General features: G+C 47.0%; 1 protein-coding gene across 1 annotated transcript; it reads left to right on the top strand.

Annotated features, from left to right (window-relative positions):
- Positions 1-8435: 8435 nt before the first annotated feature.
- On the top strand, positions 8436-23276 carry SYPL2 (synaptophysin like 2). The gene is made up of 6 exons (XM_052636506.1): positions 8436-8753; positions 8913-8987; positions 16194-16318; positions 17668-17869; positions 18801-18992; positions 20537-23276. The coding sequence occupies exons 1-6, from the start codon at positions 8700-8702 to the stop codon at positions 20681-20683; spliced, it is 795 nt and encodes a 264-aa protein (XP_052492466.1). The 5' UTR covers positions 8436-8699; the 3' UTR covers positions 20684-23276.
- The last annotated feature ends 1721 nt before the right edge of the window (positions 23277-24997 follow it).

Here is a 24997-nt window from a genome sequence, read left to right as displayed (position 1 = left end):
TATCAGGTAGTCACTAATTACAGAATATTTGCTATGTGGCAGGCACCAGGCTCTCTCTCTATCATCTTATTTAATCTTCATAACAACCCCTCAAAGTAGGTACCATCATTAACCCCATTCTGTAGATAGGAAAATGGAAGCTTAGGAAAAATAAGTCTCTTGGAAAGGAAATATAACTACTAAATGGCAGACCTAGGTTTGGAACTCAGATCTCTCTCACTTGACTTGGGTTCTTAACCACTATTCTTTATCACCTCTTCCGTTCAGAATCTGAGTGAGCAGTCAGTGAAGTCTAAGGGCTTATCACTTAAGACCCTTACTCTCAACTGCCATTCCAATTTTATTTCCTACTATGCCCCTTCATACATCTGATTTTCAGGGCAAATAGAAGCATTTGCTGAACACCAGGAGGAGAAGGGGACGACAGAGGATGAGATGGCTGGATGGCATCACTGACTCGATAGACGTGAGTCTGAGTGAACTCCGGGAGATGGTGATGGACAGGGAGGCCTGGCGTGCTGCGATTCATGGGGTCGCAAAGAGTCGGACACAACTGAGTGACTGAACTGAACTGAACATCCCTCAGCAATTCACACTTCCATGCCTTTGTTTATGTAAGAATGTTTTATCTGTGTCACTGGTTCCAGAAAAAAGTAGAAATATTTAAATCATTGTTTCACACAATAATTGTCATGGTTTTTATTTTTACACATATACAAATTGATTTTTACAGGTATACAAATATATACACACCTGTATATTTCTTCCCTTAAAATGAACTATTCTGAAGTATGTACAAATATTAAGTGGTTTTGAAATGTATTAGGCCTTTATAAATTGTTTAAAAATCCAAGTCAAACAGAATTAGGATTCCAAATAGTAGAAGTCATTTTACCAAAAGTCCAACAAGTCTTTAGGGTCTCCCCTAAAGATTATCTAAAATTTAGATAATCCAAGATTGTCTAAAATTATGAAACAAAAAACTATTCAAGACAGAAATTTGGCAGTAATTAATCTCCTTTTGTAGGGTACCTCTCCTCCCAACAGGCATAATTTTTTAAAAAATGAAATATCTGCTGTAGAATAATTTCATGGATTAAAAAATGCTGAGAGAGTAATTTTACCTTAAATGGTCCTTTGATTTGGCTACAATACAGCTTCAGGTTTTTAAAAAGCTCTCCAGAAAACGAAGAGAAAGTAACATTTTCTAACTCATTTTAGGAGGCTACCATTACCTTGATAACAAAACCAAAGAAAGGGAGTCCAAAAAAGAAAACTACAAACCAATACTCCTCATGAACATAGGTGAAAAAAATCCCCAGCTGGGGGATTCCTGGTGGTTCAGTGGTAGGACTCCACACTTCTGCTGCACAGGGACTGATCCCTGGTCAGGGAACTAGGATTTTGCCTGCCAAGCAGTGGCGCGATCAAAAAAAAAAAAAAAAAACCAACTCAACAAATATTTAAAAATTGAATTCAATAATACATAATATATGCATATATAGTAGAAAACATATAAAGAATAACACATCATGATTAAAAAAAAAGAACAAGAGAATTCCAGAAAAATTTCTGCTTCCTTCACTACGCTAAAGCCTTTGATTACGTGTATCACAACAAACTGTGGAAAATTCTTCAAGAGACGGGAATATCAGACCACTTTACCCACCTCCTGAGAAACCTGTATGCAGGTCAAGAAGCAGCAGTTAGAACCAGACATGAAACAATTGACTGGTTCCAAATTGGGAAAGGAGTACATCAAGGCTGTATATTGTCACCCTGCTTATTTAACTTATATGCAGAGTAAATCACGTGAAATGCTGGGCTGGATGAAGCACAAGCTGGAATCAAGATTGCTGGGAGAAATATCAATAACCTCAGATATGCAGATGACACCACCCATAATATAAGGCAGAAAGCGAAGAGGAACTAAAGAGCCTCTTGATGAAAGTGAAAGAGGAGAATGAAAAATCTAGCTTAAAACTCAACATTCAGAAAACTAAGATCATGGCATCCGGTCCTATCACTTCATGGCAAATAGATGGGGAAACAGTGGAAACAGTGACAGACTTTATTTTTTTGGGCTCCAAAATCACTGCAGATGGTCACTGCAGCCATGAAATTAAAAGACGCTTGCTCCTTGGAAGAAAAGCTATGACCAACCTAGACAGCATATTAAAAAGCAGAGACATTACTTTGTCAGCAAAGGTCCATCTAGTCAAAGCTATGGTTTTTCCAATAGTCACATATGGATGTGACAGTTGGACTATAAAGAAAGCTGAGTGCCAAAGAATTGATGCTTTTGAACTGTGGTGTTGGAGAAGACTCTTGAGGGTCCCTTGGACTGCAAGGAGATCCAACCAGTCCATCCTAAAGGAACTCAGTCCTGAATATTCACTGTAAGGACTCATGCTGAAGCTGAAGTTCCAATACTTTGGCCACCTGATGTGAAGAACTGACTCATTTGAAAAGACCCTGATGCTGGGAAAGATTGAAAGCAGGAGGAGAAAGGGATGATAGAGGATGAGATAGTTGGATGCCATCACCGACTCAATGGATGTGGACATTGAGCAAGCTCCGGGAGTTGGTGATGGACAGGGAAGCCTGGCGTGCTGCAGTCCATGGAGTTGCAAAGATTTGGACATAACTGAGCAATGAACTGAAACGAAAACATATTACTCAGTGAAAGAAGTCAATCTGTGAAGGCTACGTACTGAATGATTCCAACTGTGTGATATTCTGGATGAAACAAAAGTAGGGAGGTAGGAAGATAAGTAGTTGGTTGCCAGGGGGTGGTGGGAAGGCAGGGATGAACAGGTAAAGCTTGGGATATTTTTAGGATGGTGAAATTATTCTGCATAACATTATAAGAGTGAATACATGTCATTATACATTTGTCAAAATCCATAGACTATATAATATACAAAGAGTAAACCCTAATGTAAACTAGGGACTTTGGTTGATAATGATGTGTCAGTGTTGGCTCACTGATTGTTACAAATAAATGTACCATACTGATTCCGGTTGTTGATGATCAGAGAGCCTGTGTTCAGGGACAGGGTAGGGAGGTGGGAATTCTGTGCACATTTTGCCAAATTTTACTCTGAATCTAAAACTTCTCTAAAAATAAAATGTATGTATGTATGTGTATATATATATACACACACACACACACATATATATGTATGTGTGTAAACATGTATTAATGCTTTATTTTAAAATGATATATATCAGTTCAGTTCAGTTCAGTCACTCAGTCGTGTACGATTCTTTGCGACCCCATGAATCGCAGCATACCAGGCCTCCCTGTCCATCACCAACTCCCGGAGTTCACTCAGACTCATGTCCATCAAGTCAGTGATGCCATCCAGCCATCTCATCCTCTCTCATCACCTTCTCCTCCTGCCCTCAATCCCTCCCAGCATCAGAGTCTTTTCCAATGAGTCAACTCTTCGCGTGAGGTGGCCAAAGTACTGGAGTTTCAGCTTCAGTATCATTCCTTCCAAAGAAATCCCAGGGCTGATCTCCTTCAGAATGGACTGGTTGGATCCTCTTGCAGTCCAAGGGACTCTCAAGAGTCTTCTCCAACACCACAGTTCAAAAGCATCAATTCTTTGGCGCTCAGCTTTCTTCACAGTCCAACTCTCACATCCACACATGACCACTGGAAAAACCATAGCCTGATATATATATTCCTATATAATTTTATATAGACATATATTTACATAACCTTTTAAAATTCTAAAAAGTAGGACTTCCCTGGTGGTCCAGTGATTAAGAATCTGCTTTCTAATGCGGGAGACACAGGTTCTATCCCTAGTCTGGGAAGATTCCACGTGCCACAGGGCAACTAAGCCTCCATGCTGCAACTACTGAACCCATGCTTTAGAGCCCATGAGCCGCAGCTACCAAGCCCGCATGCCCCTACTGAACCCTGCACACCCTAGAGCCTGTGCTCTGCCGCAAGGGAAGCCACCACAATGAGAAGCCCGTGCACTGAGACTAGAGACGAGCTCTGGCTTGTCACAACTAGAGAACGGCTGTGTGCAGCCACGAAGACCCAGCGTAGCCAAAAAAGAATTCTAACAATTTATCAGTGTAATCTACCATACTTGTCATAATTGTCCAAAGAAGAAAAAATATATGATCATTATCAATTGCTACAGAAAAAGCACGTGACAAAATTCAACATCCATCCATAATTAAAAATTCTCAGCAAACTTGAAACAGAAAAGAAACTGACAGAAGCTGATAAGGGCATTAATAAAAAACATAGAGTTAACATCACATGAAATGGTGAAAAGCTGGATACTTTGTCTGATGGTCAGGAACAAGGCAACGATGTCCATTGTCACCAGTCCTATTCGACATCATACTGAAAGTCCTAGCCAGTGCAATAGGACAAGGAAAATAAATAAAAGGCATACAGTTTATAAAGGAAGAAATAAAACTTTCTCTATTTGCAGACGATATAATTGTTTACATAGAAAATCCCAAGGAACCTACAAAAAACTCGTGGAACTAAAATGTGACTTTAGGAAAGTCATAGGATACAATGTCAACAGAAACAACATCAATCATGTTTCTATATGCTAACAATTGTCAAAAGGAAACTTAAGTTTAAAATTATATTAAAAAAATAATATAATATAATTTATAATGGCTCCTCTCACAAATTAAATAGTTGAGAATAAATCTGCCAAAACATGTACATGATCTGTATGCTGAAAACTGCAAATGCTGATGAAAGCAACTGAAGCCCTAAATAAATGGAGAAGCATGTCATGTTTATAGATTGAAAAATGCAACATAAAATTCATGTCAATTTTGCCTAAATTGATCTAGGCAGGTAGATTTAATGTAATTTTAATAAAAATTCTAGCAGAATTTTTTGAAGATATGGACAAGCTGATCTTAACATTTATTTTGAAAGGCAAAGGAACTAGAATAGCTAAATAATTTTGAAGAAGACCACTAAAGTTGGAGGAATTGTATCACTCTATTTTAAGATTTACTTTAAAGCTACAGTATCCAACACAGTGTGGTACTGGCAAGGGCACAGAGACGCAGATTAGACAGACAGTCCAGAAATAGACTCACACAAATATGACCGACTGATTCTTTTTTACAAAAGCACAGGAGCAATTAAATGGAGAAAGTATAGTCTTTTCAAAAAATGATGTTAGAACGACTGAATATCAACATGCTTAGAAAGGGTGGACGGAGAGAAGGAGGAAGGAAAGAAGGAATAAAGAAAGAACCTTGATCTAAATTACATAACTTATTAAAAAAAAAGAAAGCTCAAAAATATCCAAGTGGAAAGCATATAACTATAAACATTTAGGATAAAACATAGGAGAAAATATATGTGACCTGCTGCTGCTGCTGCTAAGTCGCTTCAGTCGTGTCAGACTCTGTGCAACCCCATGGACGGCAGCCCACCAGGCTCCCCCATCCCTGGGATTCTCCAGGCAAGAACACTGGAGTGGGTTGCCATTTCCTTCTCCAGTGCATGAAAGTGAAAAGTAAACGTGAAGTCGCTCAGTCAGGTCCAACTAGTAGCGACCCCATGGACTGCAGCCCACCAGGCTCCTCTGTCCATGGGATTTTCCAGGCAAGAGTACTGGAGTGGGGTGCCGTTGCCTTCTCCATATGTGACCTAGGGTTAGGCAAATGCAAAGCAAATTTATAATGACAAAGCAGATCAGCAGTTGACTGGGGATTGACAGCAAAATGGCAGGAAGAACCACATGGGAATGATGGAAGCTTTTGTTATCTGGATCATGGTGGTAGTTACATGGGTATAAACATTTATCAAAACTCAGAGTTGCAGTGTTCACATCTCACGACCCAGCTAGCTCACTTTTAGGTATAGAGAAATGTTTCTCAAACTGCTGGTAGAGATCCATCATTATAAATGAATCATTAAATTAATTTAGTGTGTCTACTCAGAGGGACCCTAAAACTAATGAAGCTTAAGCTTCAGGACCTCTCACTTGCAAAGCTTCTTCCAATACCTGGCTAATATATTTTTATTCATAATTTTCTATTCTTTTTCTAAAGAGAGTGCCCAAATTGTATAAACTTTAGCCCCCACAAAACCTGGATTTGCTTCTGGATCATCAGACTTTAAAAAAAAATGAAATGGAATAGAAAATATGGAAGCTTTTTGTGAAACTTTTGTTTCCATTTATATCACGGATCATGACATAAAAATGTATTTCTTACCAGCATTTGTATTAAAAAAGAAAAGTTTGGAAATGTCTTACTGTGAAGTAACCTAGGCACAGATGCAGAAGGACATATGTACACACGCGATGCAGGACTGTTTGTGAGAATAGATGTTTGGAAATAATCTCAATGTCCATCAATATGAGAATAAGTGAATACATATGGTATATGTATGTAGTGGAATTCCTTATAGCTAAAAAGAATGAACTAAAAGGTACGTGCATCAGGCTAGATGACTCTTACAAACACAACATTATGTTTAAAAAAAAAAGCAGAGGAAGGATACCTAACGTATGATATTGTTTACCTAACATTTAAAACAATCCGAAAAATAATACTATGGTGAATGTGTGTTATTTCTAGATACAGTCATACAGTCATGTATATAGTTATATATAGAGAGAAAAAGCACTAAAATGTACATGAGGCTAACTAAAAACAAATGCAGGGTGGGATAGTTGTTATTTACAGCAAGGAAAAAGGGAGAGAATGATATGAGGGTACACCCAGGGGTTCAATTTTACATGCAATTTTAATTTTGTTTTTAAAGAATAGATTTGAGACAAATGAAGAAGAGTGTTAAAATTTCACAAGGCTGATTGGTGGGTATGTGGATTTTTGCTGTGTTATTCTGATTCTTCTCTGATTGCATTGTATTCCACATGCATATTGTTGTTGACATTGCTAATGAGTGTATTATTTCATGTGTGTAGTGTGGGTATTTACATACCTTATACCACTTAAGCTGCTGATCACTTTATGAAATAAGGACAGAAATTATTATCCCTATTCCATAGAAAAGGAATCTCTGAGACTGCAGGACAATTTATTAACAACTGGATTGGGGCGGGGGGGCTTCCCAGGTGGCACTGTGGTGAACAATCTACCTGCTAGTGCAGGAGATGCAAGAGATACAGGTTCAATCCCTGGGTCTGCAAGACCCCCTGGAGAAGGAAATGGCAACCCACTCCAGTATTCTTGCCTGAGATACCCCATGGACAGAAGAGCCTGGCGGGCTACAGTCCATAGGGCCACAGAGTCTGTCACAACTGAGCATGTAGGCACTCATGGATTGGGGACTCAGCAGTTCCTTGCTTAGCCTAGATTTGCATGGAAGTCCACTGGAGAAATTCCCTTCAAGCCCAGGTGACTTGACCCCCCTTATTGACCACCTCCAAGCTTGCAAGGCACTTACGTAGGGGACAAATCGCATTAACAATAGCTAAATGTTCCCTCAAAAGTCACTCTGAAGTACCAGAAGGGACTTCCAGGAATGATACTCAGGCGATGGGTACACATTTACAGCCAATTTTTAGAAGGTGAAGGCAGTTTCTTTGACTATGCCCCACCCCATCCCCACTGGCTCGCTCAGGGACTTTGGACAAATCACTTAACCTCTCAGTACTTAACATTTACACTCCTGTAAACCGAACGTGTAATATGCATCATTACTCATTCCGGCTCGTGCAGAACCCAGTTGGAAAATTAGGGACCGATTTATGGTAGATCCTAAGTAACAACGTCAAATTTTCAACACAAAGTACATCTTCTGAGCCCCTTCCATTCCTCAAAGACTATTTTTCACTCTCATTTAAATGGCAGTGGCTATTTTAAACTTTTCAATGATCCATAACTTTTAAATCACTAAGGTAAGAATGGTTTTTGCTGTTAAAATATTAAAGCAACCCCTACTGCTGCTGCTAAGTCGCTTCAGTCTTTTCCGACTCTGTGCGACTCCATAGACGGCAACGCCTAACTAGACAGCACAAACTGGGTATCTTCTATTGCCCTTTTCGTCTGTTCTGGCTTTGAAGATTTTGGGAGAAAGCAGTTTGCTAATCAGAAGTTTTAGAACTTTATTTCAGTACTGATAAAATGCTTTGATGAGAATGCTTTAGGTTCTACATGTTGAGGAAGAGGAAAGGCACTGAGCAGCTCCAAATCCAGGAAAGTTGGGAAAGATAAACTTGGGAGCCGGTGACCGCCAGCGCGCCGGGCCAGTTCCCCACTTGGGTTGTGGGTCGGGGTGGCCGCGGTGTCTCGCTGACCCCTGGAGGCTCTGGCAAAGAACCGGAGCCCCCTCGCGGCCGAACTGCCCGCAGAGGCCACAGGTCCCTTTAAGGCGTCCCGCGGGCAGGGACCCGGGAGCTAAGGGGGCGGGAGGAGGGCTTGAGAGCGGGCGCCACGTGACTCGGCTGCCAAGTTGGTTCGTGAGTTTGACAGAAGTTTGAATTGGACTCGGGGGCTTTCTGCAGCCGGCCGGGTAGAGCGGCGGCCGCGGCCTCGGAGAGCGCGAGCCGCAGCGCCCCCCGCGACCCACCCAGCCAGCCTGGATCCCGGGCGGCCGACGGCCGCTCCAGCTCCGGTACCGCCCGCTTCCCGCGCCGCGGGTCAGCAGCCCTCAGCCCCACCACAGTCCCCGCAGCCCCCGCAGCCCCCGCGCCGCGCCCCGGCCCCGCTGCGCCAGCATGTCCTCGACGGAGAGCTCCAGCCACACCGCGGACAAGTCGCCTCGCCAGCAGGTACTCCCCTCACGCCCCTGAGGCTCCCTCTCGTCTCTGCTCCTCTCCCGGGGTGTCGGGCCGACCCTTATTCCGCCCCTTCTCCCGCATGTGAGAGAAAGAGGGCAGCGCCCTCCCTGGTCCCACCGCCCTGACCCCGGGCGGGCTGTGTCTCTGCAGGTGGACCGCCTGCTCGTGGGGCTGCACTGGCGGCGGCTGGAGGAGCCGCTGGGCTTCATCAAAGTTCTCCAGTGGGTGAGTCGCAACCCCAGCCCAGGGCTATTTCGGGAGCCTGGGCTGTGACGCTGACCCTAAGCAATGTGGCCGGAGTTGGGGGGTGGGGTGGGGAGGTGCTGCGGCTGGCCGGGCGGAAGGGTGGGGGGCGGCGACAGGTGGGCGGGGGAGGGGTGGTCTGGGGTTGCTTCTCAGCACTTGGTGGCAGGAGGGTGAGGAACGAGGCATGCGGAGTCCCGGATTCAGTCCTTCTATGTGCAAGGAGCTTTTGCCCAGGGCGCTCACATTTCACCCGGGCGAGAGGACCCGGGTGTAACCTTTCCAGAACTCTGATCCTGCACATACCACTCCCGGGTGGCGGGAGGGGGGAGGAGGACAAGGGGGACGAGGAAAGCTGCGGAGGGCAGAGGAGGGAAGGAGGCAGGCGATGGGTACCATCCTGTCCCCCCGACCTGCCAGGGCCTGACTGATCCTGGAGGTGGACTCAAGGGACAGGGTCCTGGCCGGCAGGCCTGCTCTGCTGAGATCACTAGAGTAATCTGCGTTGCTGTAACTGCGGGAGCAAGTGCGTGAATGAATGAATGGATTTCATGGCTCTGGGATGAAATAAAGAAAAGAAAAATAAGACAATAAAAGTCAGCCAAAACGTGCCTTGTAGACTAAGATATGGGGAAGGCAATGGCAACCCACTCCAGTACTCTTGCCTGGAGAATCCCAGGGACGGCAGAGCCTGGTGGGCTGCCGTCTATGGGGTCGCCCAGAGTCGGACACGACTGAAGTGACTTAGCAGCAGTAGCAGCAACAGACTAAGATAGAACATTGAGCTGGAAAGCTGGGGCCTTAGGTTGCAGACCTGGACCTGCCTTTTCTACCTACTTGACCTTGGCAGAAATCTCTTCTTTGGGCTTCAGTTTCCAATATTAATCAAATGTTGATCAGACCATCCCTAGGGTCCCTTTCTGCTCTAAATGGGTTGGCATGCTAGAACATTACCCTTGATTAGACTTATTCTGTGACCTTGAAGAAATCATTTGCCCAGGGCCTCAGTTTCCCTGTAGTGGTATAGGGGAAACACCATCTTCTCCTGCCTGACTGGTACTTTGAGACCTTAGCATGTTCTCTGTCCTTCCCAGTGTATAAATTAGGAATCTGGACAGGTGCAGTCACTCTTTCAAATTATAAAGACCTGTCGGGAGCATTTAGTGCACTATCACAGAAGAGATTTGTTAGACAATCCGCGCACCAAATGGTGTGTGAATAACTTAATTAATGTGCTTTCAGCACAAAATTCAGCTGGGGAATAAGTTACCATTAATACTGAGGAGGATTGAGTTCTAAAGGGCTTTTAACTCGCTGGAGACAGGAGTTAACACTGTGTCACTGATTCATAAGTCATCCTTTGGATGAGAATCAGCAGATCTGGAATTCAGGAGCAATAGTGCATTTGGGGTTATCATCCGATATCCGAGACCCTGACTGGGGCTACCGGCCAGCCTGGGGAGCTCCCGAGTGCAAACTCTGGGACCTAGTGGGGACTTTCCACTCTCCCTACTGCCTCAAGAGCATTTGGAATGATTGCTGACTGAGCTCTTTCACCTCTCCTCACTTCCCTGCTCTGACGCACCCCTTGAGTATCTGAGGGGTCCATGGAAGAGTGATCTTAAGGCTCCATGTGTCTGCTTTCCGGAGCTGGAAAGCCATTATGAGCAATCCAGAGGAGCAGAACCGGAAATAAAACAGTATGGTTTTATCATTAAACTAGACAATTGGATCTAAGGGAAATTTGAGAAAGACTATCAAGGGATGAGGAAAACAATGAGGTTATTAGACCACGGAATCATCCTCCATGGGGGGGATTCTGAAAGGCTTCTTTCTTCAACCTTTCTGTCCTTTTCCCAACCCACCCCCAGCCAATACCCATAACATTTCTGTAAGGCTGCACAAAGCAATGCCTGGTCCCGTCCACAGTCAGCTCTGATCCCTAAGAGTTAAAACCTGTTTGACTTTTAAGATCCTCAGTTTCTTAGAGAGGAAGTTATGCTTTTCTCTCATAATACTCAATCCAGGAGTCCATGGCTAGGCTCTGAACTCAGCTTTCATTCACAGGGTAGCCTCATAAAGAGATATGCTTTGCTTTTATTGCCATCCTGGTAACCTGAATCCAAAGTGAGTTTCACTTGCCCTGAGTCTCTACAGGTGAACACAGGCACTGGCCCCAGGAACCAGCACCAAAATGACAGTGAAAATATCATTTGGGACTTTTTGCATATTTCCTGCTTGGAGGGATCAAATACTCCTGTCTGGACAAGGGGAAAAAACCACCACACACAAAGCTTGCAGTTATTGTAATGATAACTGAAAACTCTGTTGTCACTATTACCAAAAAAGCAAAGCTTTTACTGGAATCCTGGTGAGATAAAGTAATGTTATTCTTCTATTAGCGTATCCTTTTAAAATTTTAACATGAACTAATTTCACCTCTATTTCAGTTCTGGGGTCTCACTGAGTCTACACTAAGCTAGGCAAAGAACATGGGCATATACCAATTATTGGGGAACTAGTTTTTCTCAGCTTTCTAGCTATGGAAGCTTGGATAAGTGATGAAATCTTCGTGGGTCTCAGTTTCTTATCTGTAAATGAGGGTAAGATACATCTCATGAGCTCTCTGGAAAGATTACAGAAAGTAATATCTGTAAAGCATTGGAGCATCTGAGAAGACCATGGTGAGCCTGGCAATCCAAGAGGTATTCAGTAAGTGTTGGTTCCCAAACCTCTCCTTCTCCCTAACTTTCCCCCTTATGCAGACTGTCAGCTAGACCTGTCCTTTGGTAAGATCATTTAGATGTTACTGCCAAATCCCTACTCTGTTCTTGTTCATTTGCTAAGTTGTGTCCAACTCTGCGATCCCATAGACTGTAGCAAGCCAGGCTTCCCTGTCCTTCACCATCTCCTGGAGTTTGCTCAAACTCATGTCCATTGAATCGGTGATGCCATCCAACCATCTCATCCTCTGTTGCCCCCTTTTCCTCCTTACCCTTCTTCTTATCTTCCTCCTTATCCTCCCTCTCCCCTTTACCCCACTCTGAGGGTAAGGTATGAATCACTTGGATTATTCAGTCACTGTTCCAATGAAAGTGAAAGTGAAAGTCGCTCAGTTGTGTCCAACTCTTGGCAACCCCATGGGTATACTCCATGGAATTCTCTAGGCCAGAATACTGGAGTGGGTAACCTTTCCCTTCTCCAGGGGATCTTCCCAACCCAGGAATCGAACCAAGGTCTCCTGCATTGCAAGCTGATTCTGACAAGGGAAGCCCACTGTTCTGATAATGTCATATAATTTTTAACTGGGCATGCCCTTGATCAGTAACTCACTTTTGAGGTACTAAAGTCACTTATTTGGCTCTGGGGTCTTGGTAGTGAAAATAAGGTATTTCAATAAATATGGAAAATTCAAAAGCCACACCATCAGAGTCTGTAACAACCAATGAGATGATTGTGTGAGAATAGGCTTTGGGGGAGAACTTGTCTTCCTTGTGCTCTGCGCTAGGTGGAAATGTTAGTGTTCTCAGGACTGACAAAGGTTATCACCAAAAAAGCAAGTCAGCGCCAAAGTGGAGCCTCATCCTTAAACTAGCAAGGTTATTCTTACATCTTTCCAACAGAGATGCAGAGGCAGGAGGAAGAGGAAAAGGAGGAGGAGGAGGAGGAGGAGGAGAGTATGGCCACTGCTGTTCCCAGCAGTGCAGGTCCATGTGGAGGAAGGCTAGTTGACGTGAGAGCCCCGGAGGTGTCCCTTGTCTCGGGGTCTCCATCTTTCCTTGGCTTCTGTTCTTTATGACCAGCTTGGTGCCTAGTAACAGAGGTGATTACTGGCCTTCTGTACTCTTCCCTGTGGCTCAGTCCCCTGACACAGTTCAGGAAAAAGGCATATCTGGTGCAGAAAGGTGGAAGGAGCTGGGAAAGCATCTTTCTCTGATCCTGCATCCCAAGGTGCACAGCTACTTCCTCCCTCTTTGCAATCCTCCCTGCACAGAGTGGAGATCTCTTTTTTCAGCCTTAATAATTCTGTGATCCTGGGTTATGTTTTGGCTTTTATTTGAGCATGACTCCTTTCTGGATGCAGACTCTTGACAGCAGGTACTGGTCTCATTCATCTTGGATTCTGCAGCGTCTGGCACAAAGTAGATGCTTGATAACTGTTGATTAATGAATGGATGACATAGAAAGAGCAGTGAACCAGCAATCAGGAGTTGTGAATTCTAAGTCTGGCTCTCACATTGGCTAAATGTGACCTTGGGAAAGTCACTTAATCTTTTGGGACTTTAGTTTCCACCTCTATGAAATGAGACTGTTGCGCTTGATAATCTCTGAGATCCTTTTTGCTCTGCTGTTCTGTGAACCTGAGAGATTTCCCCGAGATTCTACTATCCGTTCACTTAATAGCAAACTGTCATCTGTTATCTGACACCTTCTGACTGTGTTGTTCTGATTTAACCATATATTCTGGTTAATAAAATTATGTAAGTTGTTTAGAGACTCCTGACTTTCAAAGAATCAGAACAGAAGAGAATACAGTTAATACTAAAGTTACTATGGGTATATTTTGCCCATGGAGGAATCATAAAGCAGGGTTCAGGATTTTTAGAACCTCAAGCCTGTCTTCTGGACATAGCAGAACTTTCTGCAATGATGGAAAAGTTCTATAATCTGTGTGGTTCAGTATGGAAGCTGCTAGTCACATGTGGCTAGTGAGCACTTGAAATGTGGATAGTGTGACTGAGCCACCGAATCTTAAATGTTATTTAATTTTAATTAATTTAAATGTAAATAACCACATTTGGCTAATTGCTACCATAGTGGATAGTGAAGCTCTAGGGTACAAGATCCATGAAGACAGAGATTTTGTTTTTCTCTTTTGTTCACTAATAAGTCATATCGCCTAGAACAATGCCTGGGACATAGTAGATGCTCAATAGATGACATCTTTCTGTAGCTGGTCAGGAGTGTCAGTCAAGAGAGTGCTGGTAAAACAGAAGCTCCATAACTAACTGTTCATTGCCCTAGGTGAGAAGTACCAACTTTTATGGGGCACCTGTACAGAGCCACTCACTAACTGCCAACAGTAAAAATATATCCAACTGTCTGCCCTTCTAGAATAGTACGTCCTAATGGTGTCCAGTTCTGGACGCCAGAAGCTAAGAGGCACAAAGACACTTCCATGAGGACTCAGAGAACCACAGAGCTGACAAAAGATTAGAGAATCCTTATGAGGATGAGCTAGAGGAGTGCCACAGTTATGCCAGGGAGGCAACCTGGAGTATGTAAAGGTGATGAGGCAGAGGTTCTGAGTGACTTCTCTCCAGTTCTGTCAAGAAGATGAGCAACAGTGTTCCACTGTGGCCTCTGTAGCTTAAGTCAGATCAGGAATATTCTGACACTGGAGAGAGATTACACTATCTCCTTTCCCGGAGGAGTGTTAAGATGGAGACAATTCTTGTTTGTTCGAATTAAACCTCCTAGGAACAGAGAGGTACCCATCATGACCTTTAGAGAGGGGTCAATGGCTCCAGCCTGGAGAAGATCTGCCAGGCCAGGCGATGCAAGGTGGGGCAGTGGCACCGGACACCACCGAGGATCAGAGCGCAGCTGCCGGCAAACCCAGCCAAGAGCACATGGAGAGAGCTACCCTCAGAGTGAGAGAACCACAGAGCTGGAAAAGGCCTTGGGATGGCCTGCTCCAAACCTCTCGTTTTACAGATGAGGAAACTGAGATGCAGAGAACAGAATGGCTTGTTAGAAGTTGCTGGCTCATTAGTGACAGGACCAGGACTAGGACCCAGATTTCCAGACTCCTAACCCAGGTCTCTTTTCCTTCCACAACACTATCGAGCATTAGCAAGATACCATGCACACAACTCTATTCTATCAACTCTGGATGCAGGGTTGGGATGCGAATTAGCTGTCTTCCAGGTAATTCATGTCTGAGATACTGAATCACAAAGAAACACACAAAAGGTGAACAATTAACAGAATAAGCTCACTGCTTAACACAAAGGATTATATCATGGATAAGCCAATGGTAAGAACACAGGAAATGGGGCCTCAACAGATGATGTGGGAGAATAAGAAATTCCAATTTCTCACCTCCTTTTCTAACCAAAGTGTGTGTCCCCAGGAAGAAATTAGAAAATTGTAGGATGAGGAAATTCCATTTCACTCAAGATAGGAGGTTTAGTAACGTGATGAAATGTGAAGAGGAAAACAATTCAAGTAATCTGAAATGCCTTTGGTTCTCAACACCGAGAAATGGCAGCATCAACAGATTATAGAGTGAAACACCACTGGGGAAATAGCAAAGGCTGATAAGGCAAGTGGAGGATACTTTCCTCTGGGTTTGAGCCAGGACTGACGGCATCAACCCAGCCAGCACTGTTGCTGAAGGAAAGGTGCCTTTAGGGGAAGAGAAGTTAGCTGGTGGTACCATGGGATAGCAGCCCGGCCCCTGCCCCCTTTGCCCCTCTGAAGGCTTGACAGAAGTGGTCCCCTCCAGCTATATCTCCGCTGAGGCACGAAGTTACTGTAAGTTAGCAAGAAGGTTAGACAAGATTGAATGATGCCTTCAAAGGAGAAATGGAAAGAATTCCATGCATGCCTGATCTCGGTTGGCACAGGGGAGTTTCTAGGATGCCTCTCCCTTGGGGAGGAAATTCAAGTGCACCATTGAGATAGAAGTTTCCAAAGCCTAAATTGCTTTGTGTTAGTCATCATCTTAAGGAGGCTATCTGTGGTCTCCAATGTCACATCCAGTGGGGAGACCTAGAAACTGCCCATTTCTCCCTCTTCATTTCCCTCCCAGGTACCAGTCAAAGTCAACCCTATGCATTTGGCTATTTGGTCCAGCATCCTGTGCAGTGAACAGAGCACCCTGAGGCTGGGAGACCAACAGAAGCCATGGGTCCCTGGCCAGAAGGGACTTGATTAAAGGGACTCCTGGGAATGGCTACCCACTCCAGTATTCTTGCCTGGAGATTCCACGGACAGAGGAGCCTAGTGGACTATAGTCTGTGGGGTCGCAAAGAGTCAGACATGACTGAGCGACTTTCATTTTCACTTTCACTTGGCCCCATCCCATATCTGCACCTGCTAGGAGTGAGAGGGTGGTTCAGAGGGATAGATCTTGGCCAGTTGAGACCTTCTGACTCTCAAACGGGCTTCACTCTCCCTCAGCTCTTTGCTATTTTCGCCTTCGGGTCCTGCGGCTCCTACAGCGGGGAGACAGGAGCAACGGTTCGCTGCAACAACGAAGCCAAGGATGTGAGCGCCATCATTGTTTCATTCGGCTATCCCTTCAGGTGAGCATGAGCTGATTCTGACCCAGCACATCCTCTCTCATTGGATCAGCAGGACCTGAGTGGTCTCCTCCTCCTCCAGAAACCTAAAGACCTTTTGTTGTGTGCCACTCCAGTTTCAAATAGAATTACAAGGCACAGAACCTTCCTGCCCTTTAGGAATTTCAGACAGGAGAAGGCAATGGCACCCCACTCCAGTACTCTTGCCTGGAAAATCCCATGGATGGAGGAACCTGGTAGGCTGCAGTCTGTGGGGCTGCTATGAGTTGGACACGACTGAGCGACTTCACTTTCACTTTTCACTTTCATGCATTGGAGAAGGAAATGGCAACCCACTCCAGTGTTCTTGCCTGGAGAATCCCAGGGACAGAGAAGCCTGGTGGGCTGCCGTCTATGGGGTCGCACAGAGTCGGACACGACTGAAGCGACTTAGCAGCAGCGGCAGCAGCCAGAGAAAAATATAAGGGAAACTCAGATAAACTCTTGTTTTAATAATGTTCCAGTCCATGAATAACCAATAGCAGGTAATGACAGCTCCTACAGAAAGAACCCCACTGTGTGGGGTGGAGACTTATAGGAGTCTGGGCTAGCTGGGCAAGTCTCTTCTACCCTCCACAGCCTCCTCCCTGCCTTGAAGGTAAGGAAGCTTGTCAGTACTCAGATCCTAAAGAGGTGAAGGGGAACACTCACCTGTACCACCAGAATACAAGGAGGCACACCTTGACCAGGAGGTAGAAGGGAATACTCTTTCCTGGGTATCTAGGAGCTTAGAGAAGGGGGAGCCCAAGTGTTCAGAGGGGAATAGGGACAGGGCTCACCTCTTCAGAAATTTCTAGGAGCAGCATCCAAGTTAGATCAGCTGTCTCTTGCACATAATAGTGTGTTTGTTCTCCTTTCTTGATTTGGTCTAATGTGGTCTCACTAGGGGACTTAAAGTCTGAGAACAGGTAATTCCAATCTTAACTTGGGCACAGTGCTTTCCCAGGGGCAGAATGAAGCTGATTCCCCTGATGGTTTGGCTGACAGAAATAGATGAACTATATATATTGTGGTTATGACCTAAAGGGTCCTGGAGATACTTGGGAATACAGGGTCACTGTGTCTGGATAGCGTGGACGAGCGTGGGGTGGTGGCTGAGCGGGAGGTAGACTTTGGCCAGAATTCCAGGGAAATTCCTGTCTTGACTCCAAGGTTCCCTCCATAAACTTTCCTCCCTACATGCCCCTCTCTTGGCTCTGCAAGAGTCCCTGGGTGAGAACTGGAGCCGGACTGCCCCTGGGGCAGGGAGGGCCTGCTGCTTGCCTGGGGAGAGGACCGCCCTGAGCTCAGGATTGGCTTCATGCCACCTGCAGGTTGAACCGGGTCCAGTATGAGATGCCCCTCTGTGATGAGGAATCCACCTCCAAGACCATGCACCTCATGGGAGACTTCTCTGCCCCTGCTGAGTTCTTCGTGACCCTGGGCATCTTTTCCTTCTTCTACACCATAGCTGCGCTCGTCATCTACCTGCGTTTCCACAAACTCTATACGGAAAATAGGCGCTTCCCACTGGTGGTGAGTGGGAACAGCCAGGAGGGATGGGGTGGGGAGGAGATACTGAGGAGGTGTACGTCCTGGGCTGAGGACAAGCATGGCAGCTTTCCTGGGTCCCTGACCCTTGCAGGTGAACATCCTCAATCTCCCTGCCAGCTCTTTGCTGTTGGTCCCTTTGGGTGCTGGGGCTGCCAGGTCCTTGGGCCTGTAGAAGGCCCACGTCTCAGGGCTCTGTGTCTGCCAACTTCCCATCACTTGCTCTGCTCACAGGAGGCACAACAGCTTCAAGAAGCAGGCTCTAGAGTCAGATTTGCTTGGGTTCAAACCCCAGCACTGTCCCTTACTAGCCATATGCTCTTGACAAGTTATTTAACCTCTTTAAATGTTAGTTTCCTCGACTAGAAAATGGAAAGATAACAATAACTATCTCACTGTTTTGGAAGGATAAAATATCTGGTATAAAAATATATAGTATATAGTTAGCCTCCATAAGTGCTAGCGATTATTAATGCTATTTCCCCTTTGCTTTCTCCTTATCCTAGGCATGCAAGGTGGAAAGGGTGCCTTAGGGGATCCCCACTTATCTCCTGCAGTCTGCCCTAACTCTGCCACCAGGTGTAACTGAGCAATGGTGATCAAAGCAAAGGCTGGGACAGGGGAGCGTGGTGCGTTTAGGCTGCTTGGGTTTGGGGATGACACTGACCAATAGATGACTTGTTCCCTGACCTCAGTTCTGAGGGCATGGGCAAGGGTAGCCCTGGCTGGCAGGATTCTCTTGATGGCAGATTCCCCAGAATGATCTAGGCTCCCTGAGCCTCCAGGTTTCGGGTAGGATGGGAAGAGGCAGCTGTCCTGGGACCCCAGGATCACAGTGGATTAGGGCAAGAGGAAAAGAAGTGCAGAATCATGGAGTCCTTTCTGACTGTATTTCCTGTCCCTCTGCTCCTCCCAGGACTTCTGTGTGACTGTCTCCTTCACCTTTTTTTGGCTGGTAGCTGCAGCTGCCTGGGGCAAGGGCCTGACTGATGTCAAGGGGGCCACACGGCCATCCAGCCTGACTGCCGCCATGTCTGTGTGCCATGGAGAGGAAGCGGTGTGCAGTGCCGGGGCCACACCCTCCATGGGACTGGCCAACATCTCCGTGGTGAGAGTTGTGGCCACTGATGGGGTCTGGGGGAGGCAGCACTGTCCCTGATGCCCAGGCCAGTCACAGCAGTAGGGGCTGAGAAGAACACGGAGGGTGTCCTCATAGCTGGTATCCCGAGCACCTGCAGCCAGCACATCCCCTCTGCTTCACGCTGGCTGCTGGCCTCTGGCTGACCCCAAGGGACATTTGGGAAGGGCCACTCAACCTCCCGTTTCTTCCCCCTCCTGCCCTCTGCCTCCCATTTCCCTCTGTTCTCCCCACCTCCTGGCATGCTCGCTGTGACCACCTCCCACTCCTCCTGTCTCTTTATGTGTGTGTGCATGCATGCACACAAGTGCATGAAGAGGGCGCCTAGGGCCATGGTGGGGCGCAAAGCTGGGAGCTGACCCAGAGTGCATGAGAAGGAGCTCCAGGCTGGAAAAGAGTTTTGGGCAGTGGTGGGTCCAGCTGGTATGCATGTATTGGCCACCTTAGTTGTTAGAACATCAAAATATCTCTATATCAGTTGTTAAATAGCTGAGGCCTCGAGTTTTGCAAATGTACCCCTGTCATCCCAGCCACTTCAGCCCTGCCCTGGAAAGCTTGGCTTAAACATCCCCAGATAGAGACCTGGGTTCGATCCCTGGGTTGGAAAGATCCCCTGGAGAAGGGAAAGGCTACCTACTCCAGTATTCTGGCCTGAAAAATTCCATGGACTATATAGTCCATGGGGTTGCAGAGTCGGACACAACTGAGAGAATTTTACTTAGGGAAATCTCTCCCTGAAAATGGTCAAAACATCCCCAAGGCCCAGTAACTGAAAGGTTTAATGGCTGGTACACCAGGGAGCTTTCTAGACCTTGCTGGAATTTTGATGGTAGGTTCCACCTCCCCGCCACTCCCCCACTCCCAAGACTGTACTGTAAAAATGTTCACATACAGTGAATTTGAAAGAATTTTTACAATGAACACCCACACACTAATCAACTAGACTGTACCACTAACATTTTACTAGACTTGGTTTATCACCTATCTATCTGCCTCTGTTCATCTATCAGTCCATCTTATTGTTAATGCATTTCAAAGTTAATTGCAGACATCCGTACACCTCCCCTAAATACTTCCTGCTGATAGTTTTTAAAGTATTTTGAATAAATATTTGGATAGAGCCAGCTGGGTGGCTGCCCTAGGAAAGGAGCACCTTGGACAGCTCTGGCCCCGCCCATCCCAGGAGGCCCCAAGGATGCTGGGCGAGGCACCATGAGAGCCCTTGCTCTTTGCTCTGCTTTGCATGGTACTACACTCCAGGAATCACATTCTTCCAGCGACCAAGCCACAGTTTGGGTGCATGCTGCAGACAGAGTTAGATACCTTCATCAGAGAGCTCCTTAATGGGTGATGGCCCTACACCATGCTCTACAGCCAGTCCTCTGTCTTTCAGGCTTTCTAACCCTCTATGCCTCCCTCCCCCAACCTCACGCAGGAATCCCCCCTCCCTGTTCCCACAATGCCTTCCTTCCTATTCTCACGACCTCCCTCCTCCCCCCACCATGTCTTTGCAGCTCTTCGGCTTTATCAACTTCTTCCTGTGGGCCGGGAACTGTTGGTTTGTGTTCAAGGAGACCCCGTGGCATGGGCAGGGCCAGGACCAGGGTCAGGGCGCCAGCCCGGAGAGCGCAGCTGAGCAGGGAGCGGTGGAGAAGCAGTAAGCAGCCCCCAGCTACTCCCGAACAGGACAGCACCTCTTCAACCACCTCCGGCTTCCAGGACCTCCCTCTTCCTTCTCCTCCAACTTCCCTCCCCCATCATTCTGGGCTTTGAGACGTCTTCACTGATGGGCAGGCACCAGCTGTCGGAAACCTGGGCAGCCCTCCCAGTGCCTTCCTATCCCTCCTCTTCCTGGAGTCCCAGATGGCAGGAGCTCAGTGCTTCTTGTCTACTGCCTGGACCCAGGCATCTTCCTTGGGGTCTTACACGTACCCTCACAGCCTCTGAAAACCAGCCTCTGCTGCAGGCAAGGGCTGGGGTCAGGAGACCTGAGACTGGTTCCTTGCTGCCACGTCTATCGATCTGTCCAGCTTCAATAAAAGTGGGGGGAGGGAAAATTGGTTGGCAGCCTTCTCCCTGCTCTCTTGCATGGAGGGCCCACCAGTGGTTTAGTGACCTCTCTTCAGTGGCTGTCATCAAGGCCCCATGTCTGCACTGACCTGACATTAGTCTGAGCTCAGTATGTTCCCCACTCCCTCCTCTGGCCCCTGTTTGCCCACAGAGTCCATCATGTTTGAACCCAGGAGGCTGACTTGCCTAGAAAGCAGCCTTCCAGAGGGTCCCAATTGCAACTGAATTGCAACTTTAAGAAACAGTAGCCAGGAAACTTGCTTGGGAATCAGTTTTCTCTGTTCCCTTAGTTCTCCCACCCCACCCTGCTGGGGCACTTTCCACCAACACTCTGAACTCCTACTTGCCCTAGAAATTTTCTACCTTTCTCCCTGTCCTCCTTCTTGGGCTTGTCTTACACTTGGGACACAAGATGAGGGGGCGAGGGGGCTCTCTGTTTCAGCCCTCCCCACCTCCTGCCTCTCTGTCCAGCCCCCTTCCCCAGCCTCTTAGATCTGAAGCATTCAAGGTCCCTTTCTGAGTCTGTTCAGGCCTTCCTTTCATTCCTGTGGGGCCAGCTAGGGGCGTTGGAAGGAGGAAAAAGGACCATCATGAGTCTAAGCTGCCCCAGAGCCCCAGGACATGGATGGATGGGCCCACCTCCCCTTCACTCTCTTCTCCTTTTTTTCTCCTCCCTGCTCCTTCTCTGGACGCTGGTTCACACTTCCCCTTCTCACCTTTATGAAAGAATATGCCCTCTCACTTTGTCCTCCATTCCTCCTCTGTCTCATTTTTTCCAGGCTCTATCCCCCCAGCCCTCACCCCCACCTCAGTCCAGGGCAGGCTGATGCTATTGGTGCTTCTTCACTTTGGGACCCAGTTCCATATTTGTCCTTGGTGTGTCTCCTCTTCCTGACACCTCCTTCAGTCCCTCTCTGGACCCCAGGGCCCAAGAGTCACTGCTGACTGGATAAGGGCCACCTGCCTCCCATGCCACTCAAAACATGTCAGTCTGCCCTGGTCATAGAGCTGTCCAGGGAAGAATGACAAAGGCAGAATCCAGCCATTTTCCAAACCAGTGCCAGTTAGCCCATTTGTCATCCCAAAGGTGGATGTGTCCTGTGCCAGTTCCTCCTCAGGACTGAGTCAACCCCTCCAACCTCCTCGCCTTCCTCAGCACCCTCCGCAGTAACGTGTGCATTACTGGGGAATCTGGGTTGGCAGGACCTTTGACTTCGGGCCAATCTTTTGGGTCAGAGTTTCCCCGCTTGATAGGGGAGTGTGAGATTTATATCTTCAAATGCCCCAGAGTCCTTCAGTGAAAAACTAGGTATTTTGTATTTTTTAGCTTTCGGGGAAAGGATTTGAGGAGGGAAGCTGGGAGATGGGGATGAGGGTGTTTCTAAGTCTGAACCCCTCTCTGTCCTGAGCTGTTCCCGTGATTACTCAAGGACAAGGTGGGACAGCTGTGCCTGCAGCTCCAGAGCCACAGAGAACAAAGGGGTTCCTTCATGTTTTTTCAGGCTGGCCCCTGTGAGGGTCTGTGCGCAGCTTCTACTGGAACTATGTTTCATTCTGTGTACGTATTTATAATTCATCTGAAATGTGATGGATAAAGTGTTCTCATTTGGGGGGCCTAAGTTACTAATTGGCCCTTCAGCTAGGGAAAGGGGGTGGGTAGGTATACACTCATGCCAAGGACTCCTAGCCCAGAACTCTCCCTTAGGCCAAGAAGGCTCTTTTATCCTCTTCAAGTGGCCGGCTTGTTCTCAGCCAGAAGAGCCTTGATCTAGGCTATGGCCTCTCTCTTCATGGCCATCCTAAAAGGAAAGGCTGCTTCACCTCATTACCTTCAGAGGGCTGGACTGTCCTCAGAGGACTCATGTTCCCTCCAACCAGGGCTGGCATCACCACTTTGCCTAGTGGAGCCTGAGGTAGGAGAAGGTGTCTGGTTTCTCCAGCTGCCGGGAGGAGGCCAGCTGGTGGGGCACTTGCCTTTGCCCTAGTAAATTCTGGCCCTGCCAGGATGCCCACCTTGGACCTTTTCTGAACACGAGTTCCCTCCACTATCATGGTCGTAGATGTCCTTCTTCTGGGATTGCAGATCAGGGGTGGGGGGAGAATGTTGCATGTTGTTTTCTGGTGCTTGTCATTATACATATGAATAAACAGTGCTTCAAGCATTTGGCATGAAGGAGCCAAGAATGTAGCCCTTATGGGGATTTTTTTCCTCCTCCCCTTGCTTTAAGTTCTTGGACAAATGTCAGCATTTTCAACCAAAACATCATTCTACTCCTCTCCACTCTGCACTCCCAGGGATAAGAGTCTGAAGGCTGAGTTGTTCCTGGCAGACCCCAGCCTGGTGACATCTCCTCAGTCCAAAGTAACTGAGACTCATTAATAAATTTAGAGCAAACTCAAAAGGCAGGAGATAGTGGCTTCCATAATGTTGTTTCCATATGCTCTCCTACCATTTGTGACCTAATCTAGCTTCCTGTCAGGAGTTGAGGGCCTTATGCGTTGCCCTCTCAACCTTACAAACTTGCACCTCTATGCCCCTTCTGACAGATAGTCACAGGCTTCATTGATATTCCCTTGAAAAATACACTTGGGCACAATATTACACTCAATGTCACCAGGTTCACCAACCTGCTAGGAATCATCTATGGTTTTCAGGTTAAGAAGCTCTGCCATAAGAGATCATCCTTGAAGTACTTTAACATTCCTTGGGTGGAAGTGAGAAGATGCTCAGAGGTCTTGAAGTCAGACCTTGACTTATTTGCCTCCAGTTTGGTTTCCCCTGAGATGAAAGAATGAATATGGGGTGAGGTGTAAGGGAAAAGAGAATTAGTATCTCTTTTCCGATGTGATGGGGTAGGGGACAGGCTTTTGTCTGTTGATGTATGAAGGTGAGAAAGAACGTTATCAGCTGAGGAGAGAGATGTGGGTGATTAAGGTATCAATATTTTCTAGGCCTTAGCAAGGAGAATAACAGATCTGATGAGAAATCACCCGATGACGAAGCTCTGGTAGCAGCCCTGCCAGCACAGAAAATATTCGTTAGAAAAAGAAGCCAAAGTGATGGATGAAGTCAGGGTCCAACCAGGGTTTGGGAAGAGGCGATACAGGGTATCGATTATCGATCGCAGTTATCTGAAGAGGAGAGACGGATCAGCAGAGACGCTGCAAACACCAGCGGCCTCGGGGCTACCCCTGTTCCGGGGCTGGCTCTGGCTCACAGATAGCCTTCTGTCATCCTGACAGGTGATCTTGGTCAGCTCAGCTAGGTCCTACCAAATCCAGAAAACGCTACTCCAACCCTCTGCTCTGCATCAGGGCAGCGTGGGTTTCCCACAAAGGCACACCACCAGAGTTGAGGATCCTCCCCCACTCCAGCCCCTGTGTCCTTCAGCACATCCTACAGACCCCCTCCCTTTGCCCTTCTGATTCACAGCGCCCACCTCCCTGCACCTACCCTATTCGATCTACAGGGAAGCGAAGTCGCTCGTGGCCGCCAGCCCGGGAAGGGGAGCCAGTCAGCGGGCGGAGGCACGGCTTAAAGGGGCATCTTGGGCGGAGAGGTTTGGAACTGGGGTCTGTGTGCAGTGAGTTTAAGAGAGGGGCTGGTAGCAGAAAGAATGTGTTCACAAGGCTTAGTAGAGGAGGTCCTGAGGCTTTGGTCTCTTTCTACCCCCGCAATCATGCATTTTGGAGGGGCTCTCGCGGCAAGTTCAGTAGGCAAGAGCACCACCTAGCTGACTACATTTCCCAGAAGGCTACGTGGGCGAGACACTGAGAGCCAGACGAACAGTGATGCACTTGCGCAAGAGAGCTGGAGAGGTGGGAGGGAGAGGGGAGGCGTGCCCGCGGCGGGGATGAGGGGAGGGGGCCGCGCGGCGGCGGCGCCGGGGCGGGCGCGCGTCCGC

This window comes from Budorcas taxicolor, chromosome 3, assembly GCF_023091745.1.
Source record: "Budorcas taxicolor isolate Tak-1 chromosome 3, Takin1.1, whole genome shotgun sequence".
Classification (NCBI taxonomy): Eukaryota; Metazoa; Chordata; class Mammalia; order Artiodactyla; family Bovidae; genus Budorcas; species Budorcas taxicolor.
This window is presented reverse-complemented; position numbering and strand designations above follow the sequence as displayed.

Coding starts and splice junctions, on each gene's coding strand:
- SYPL2 (XM_052636506.1), top strand. CDS start 8,700: ATGTCCTCGACGGAGAGCTCCAGCCACACCGCGGACAAGTCGCCTCGC. Junction 8,754..8,912: donor ACAAGTCGCCTCGCCAGCAG/GTACTCCCCTCA, acceptor GTGTCTCTGCAG/GTGGACCGCCTGCTCGTGGG. Junction 8,988..16,193: donor TCATCAAAGTTCTCCAGTGG/GTGAGTCGCAAC, acceptor ACTCTCCCTCAG/CTCTTTGCTATTTTCGCCTT.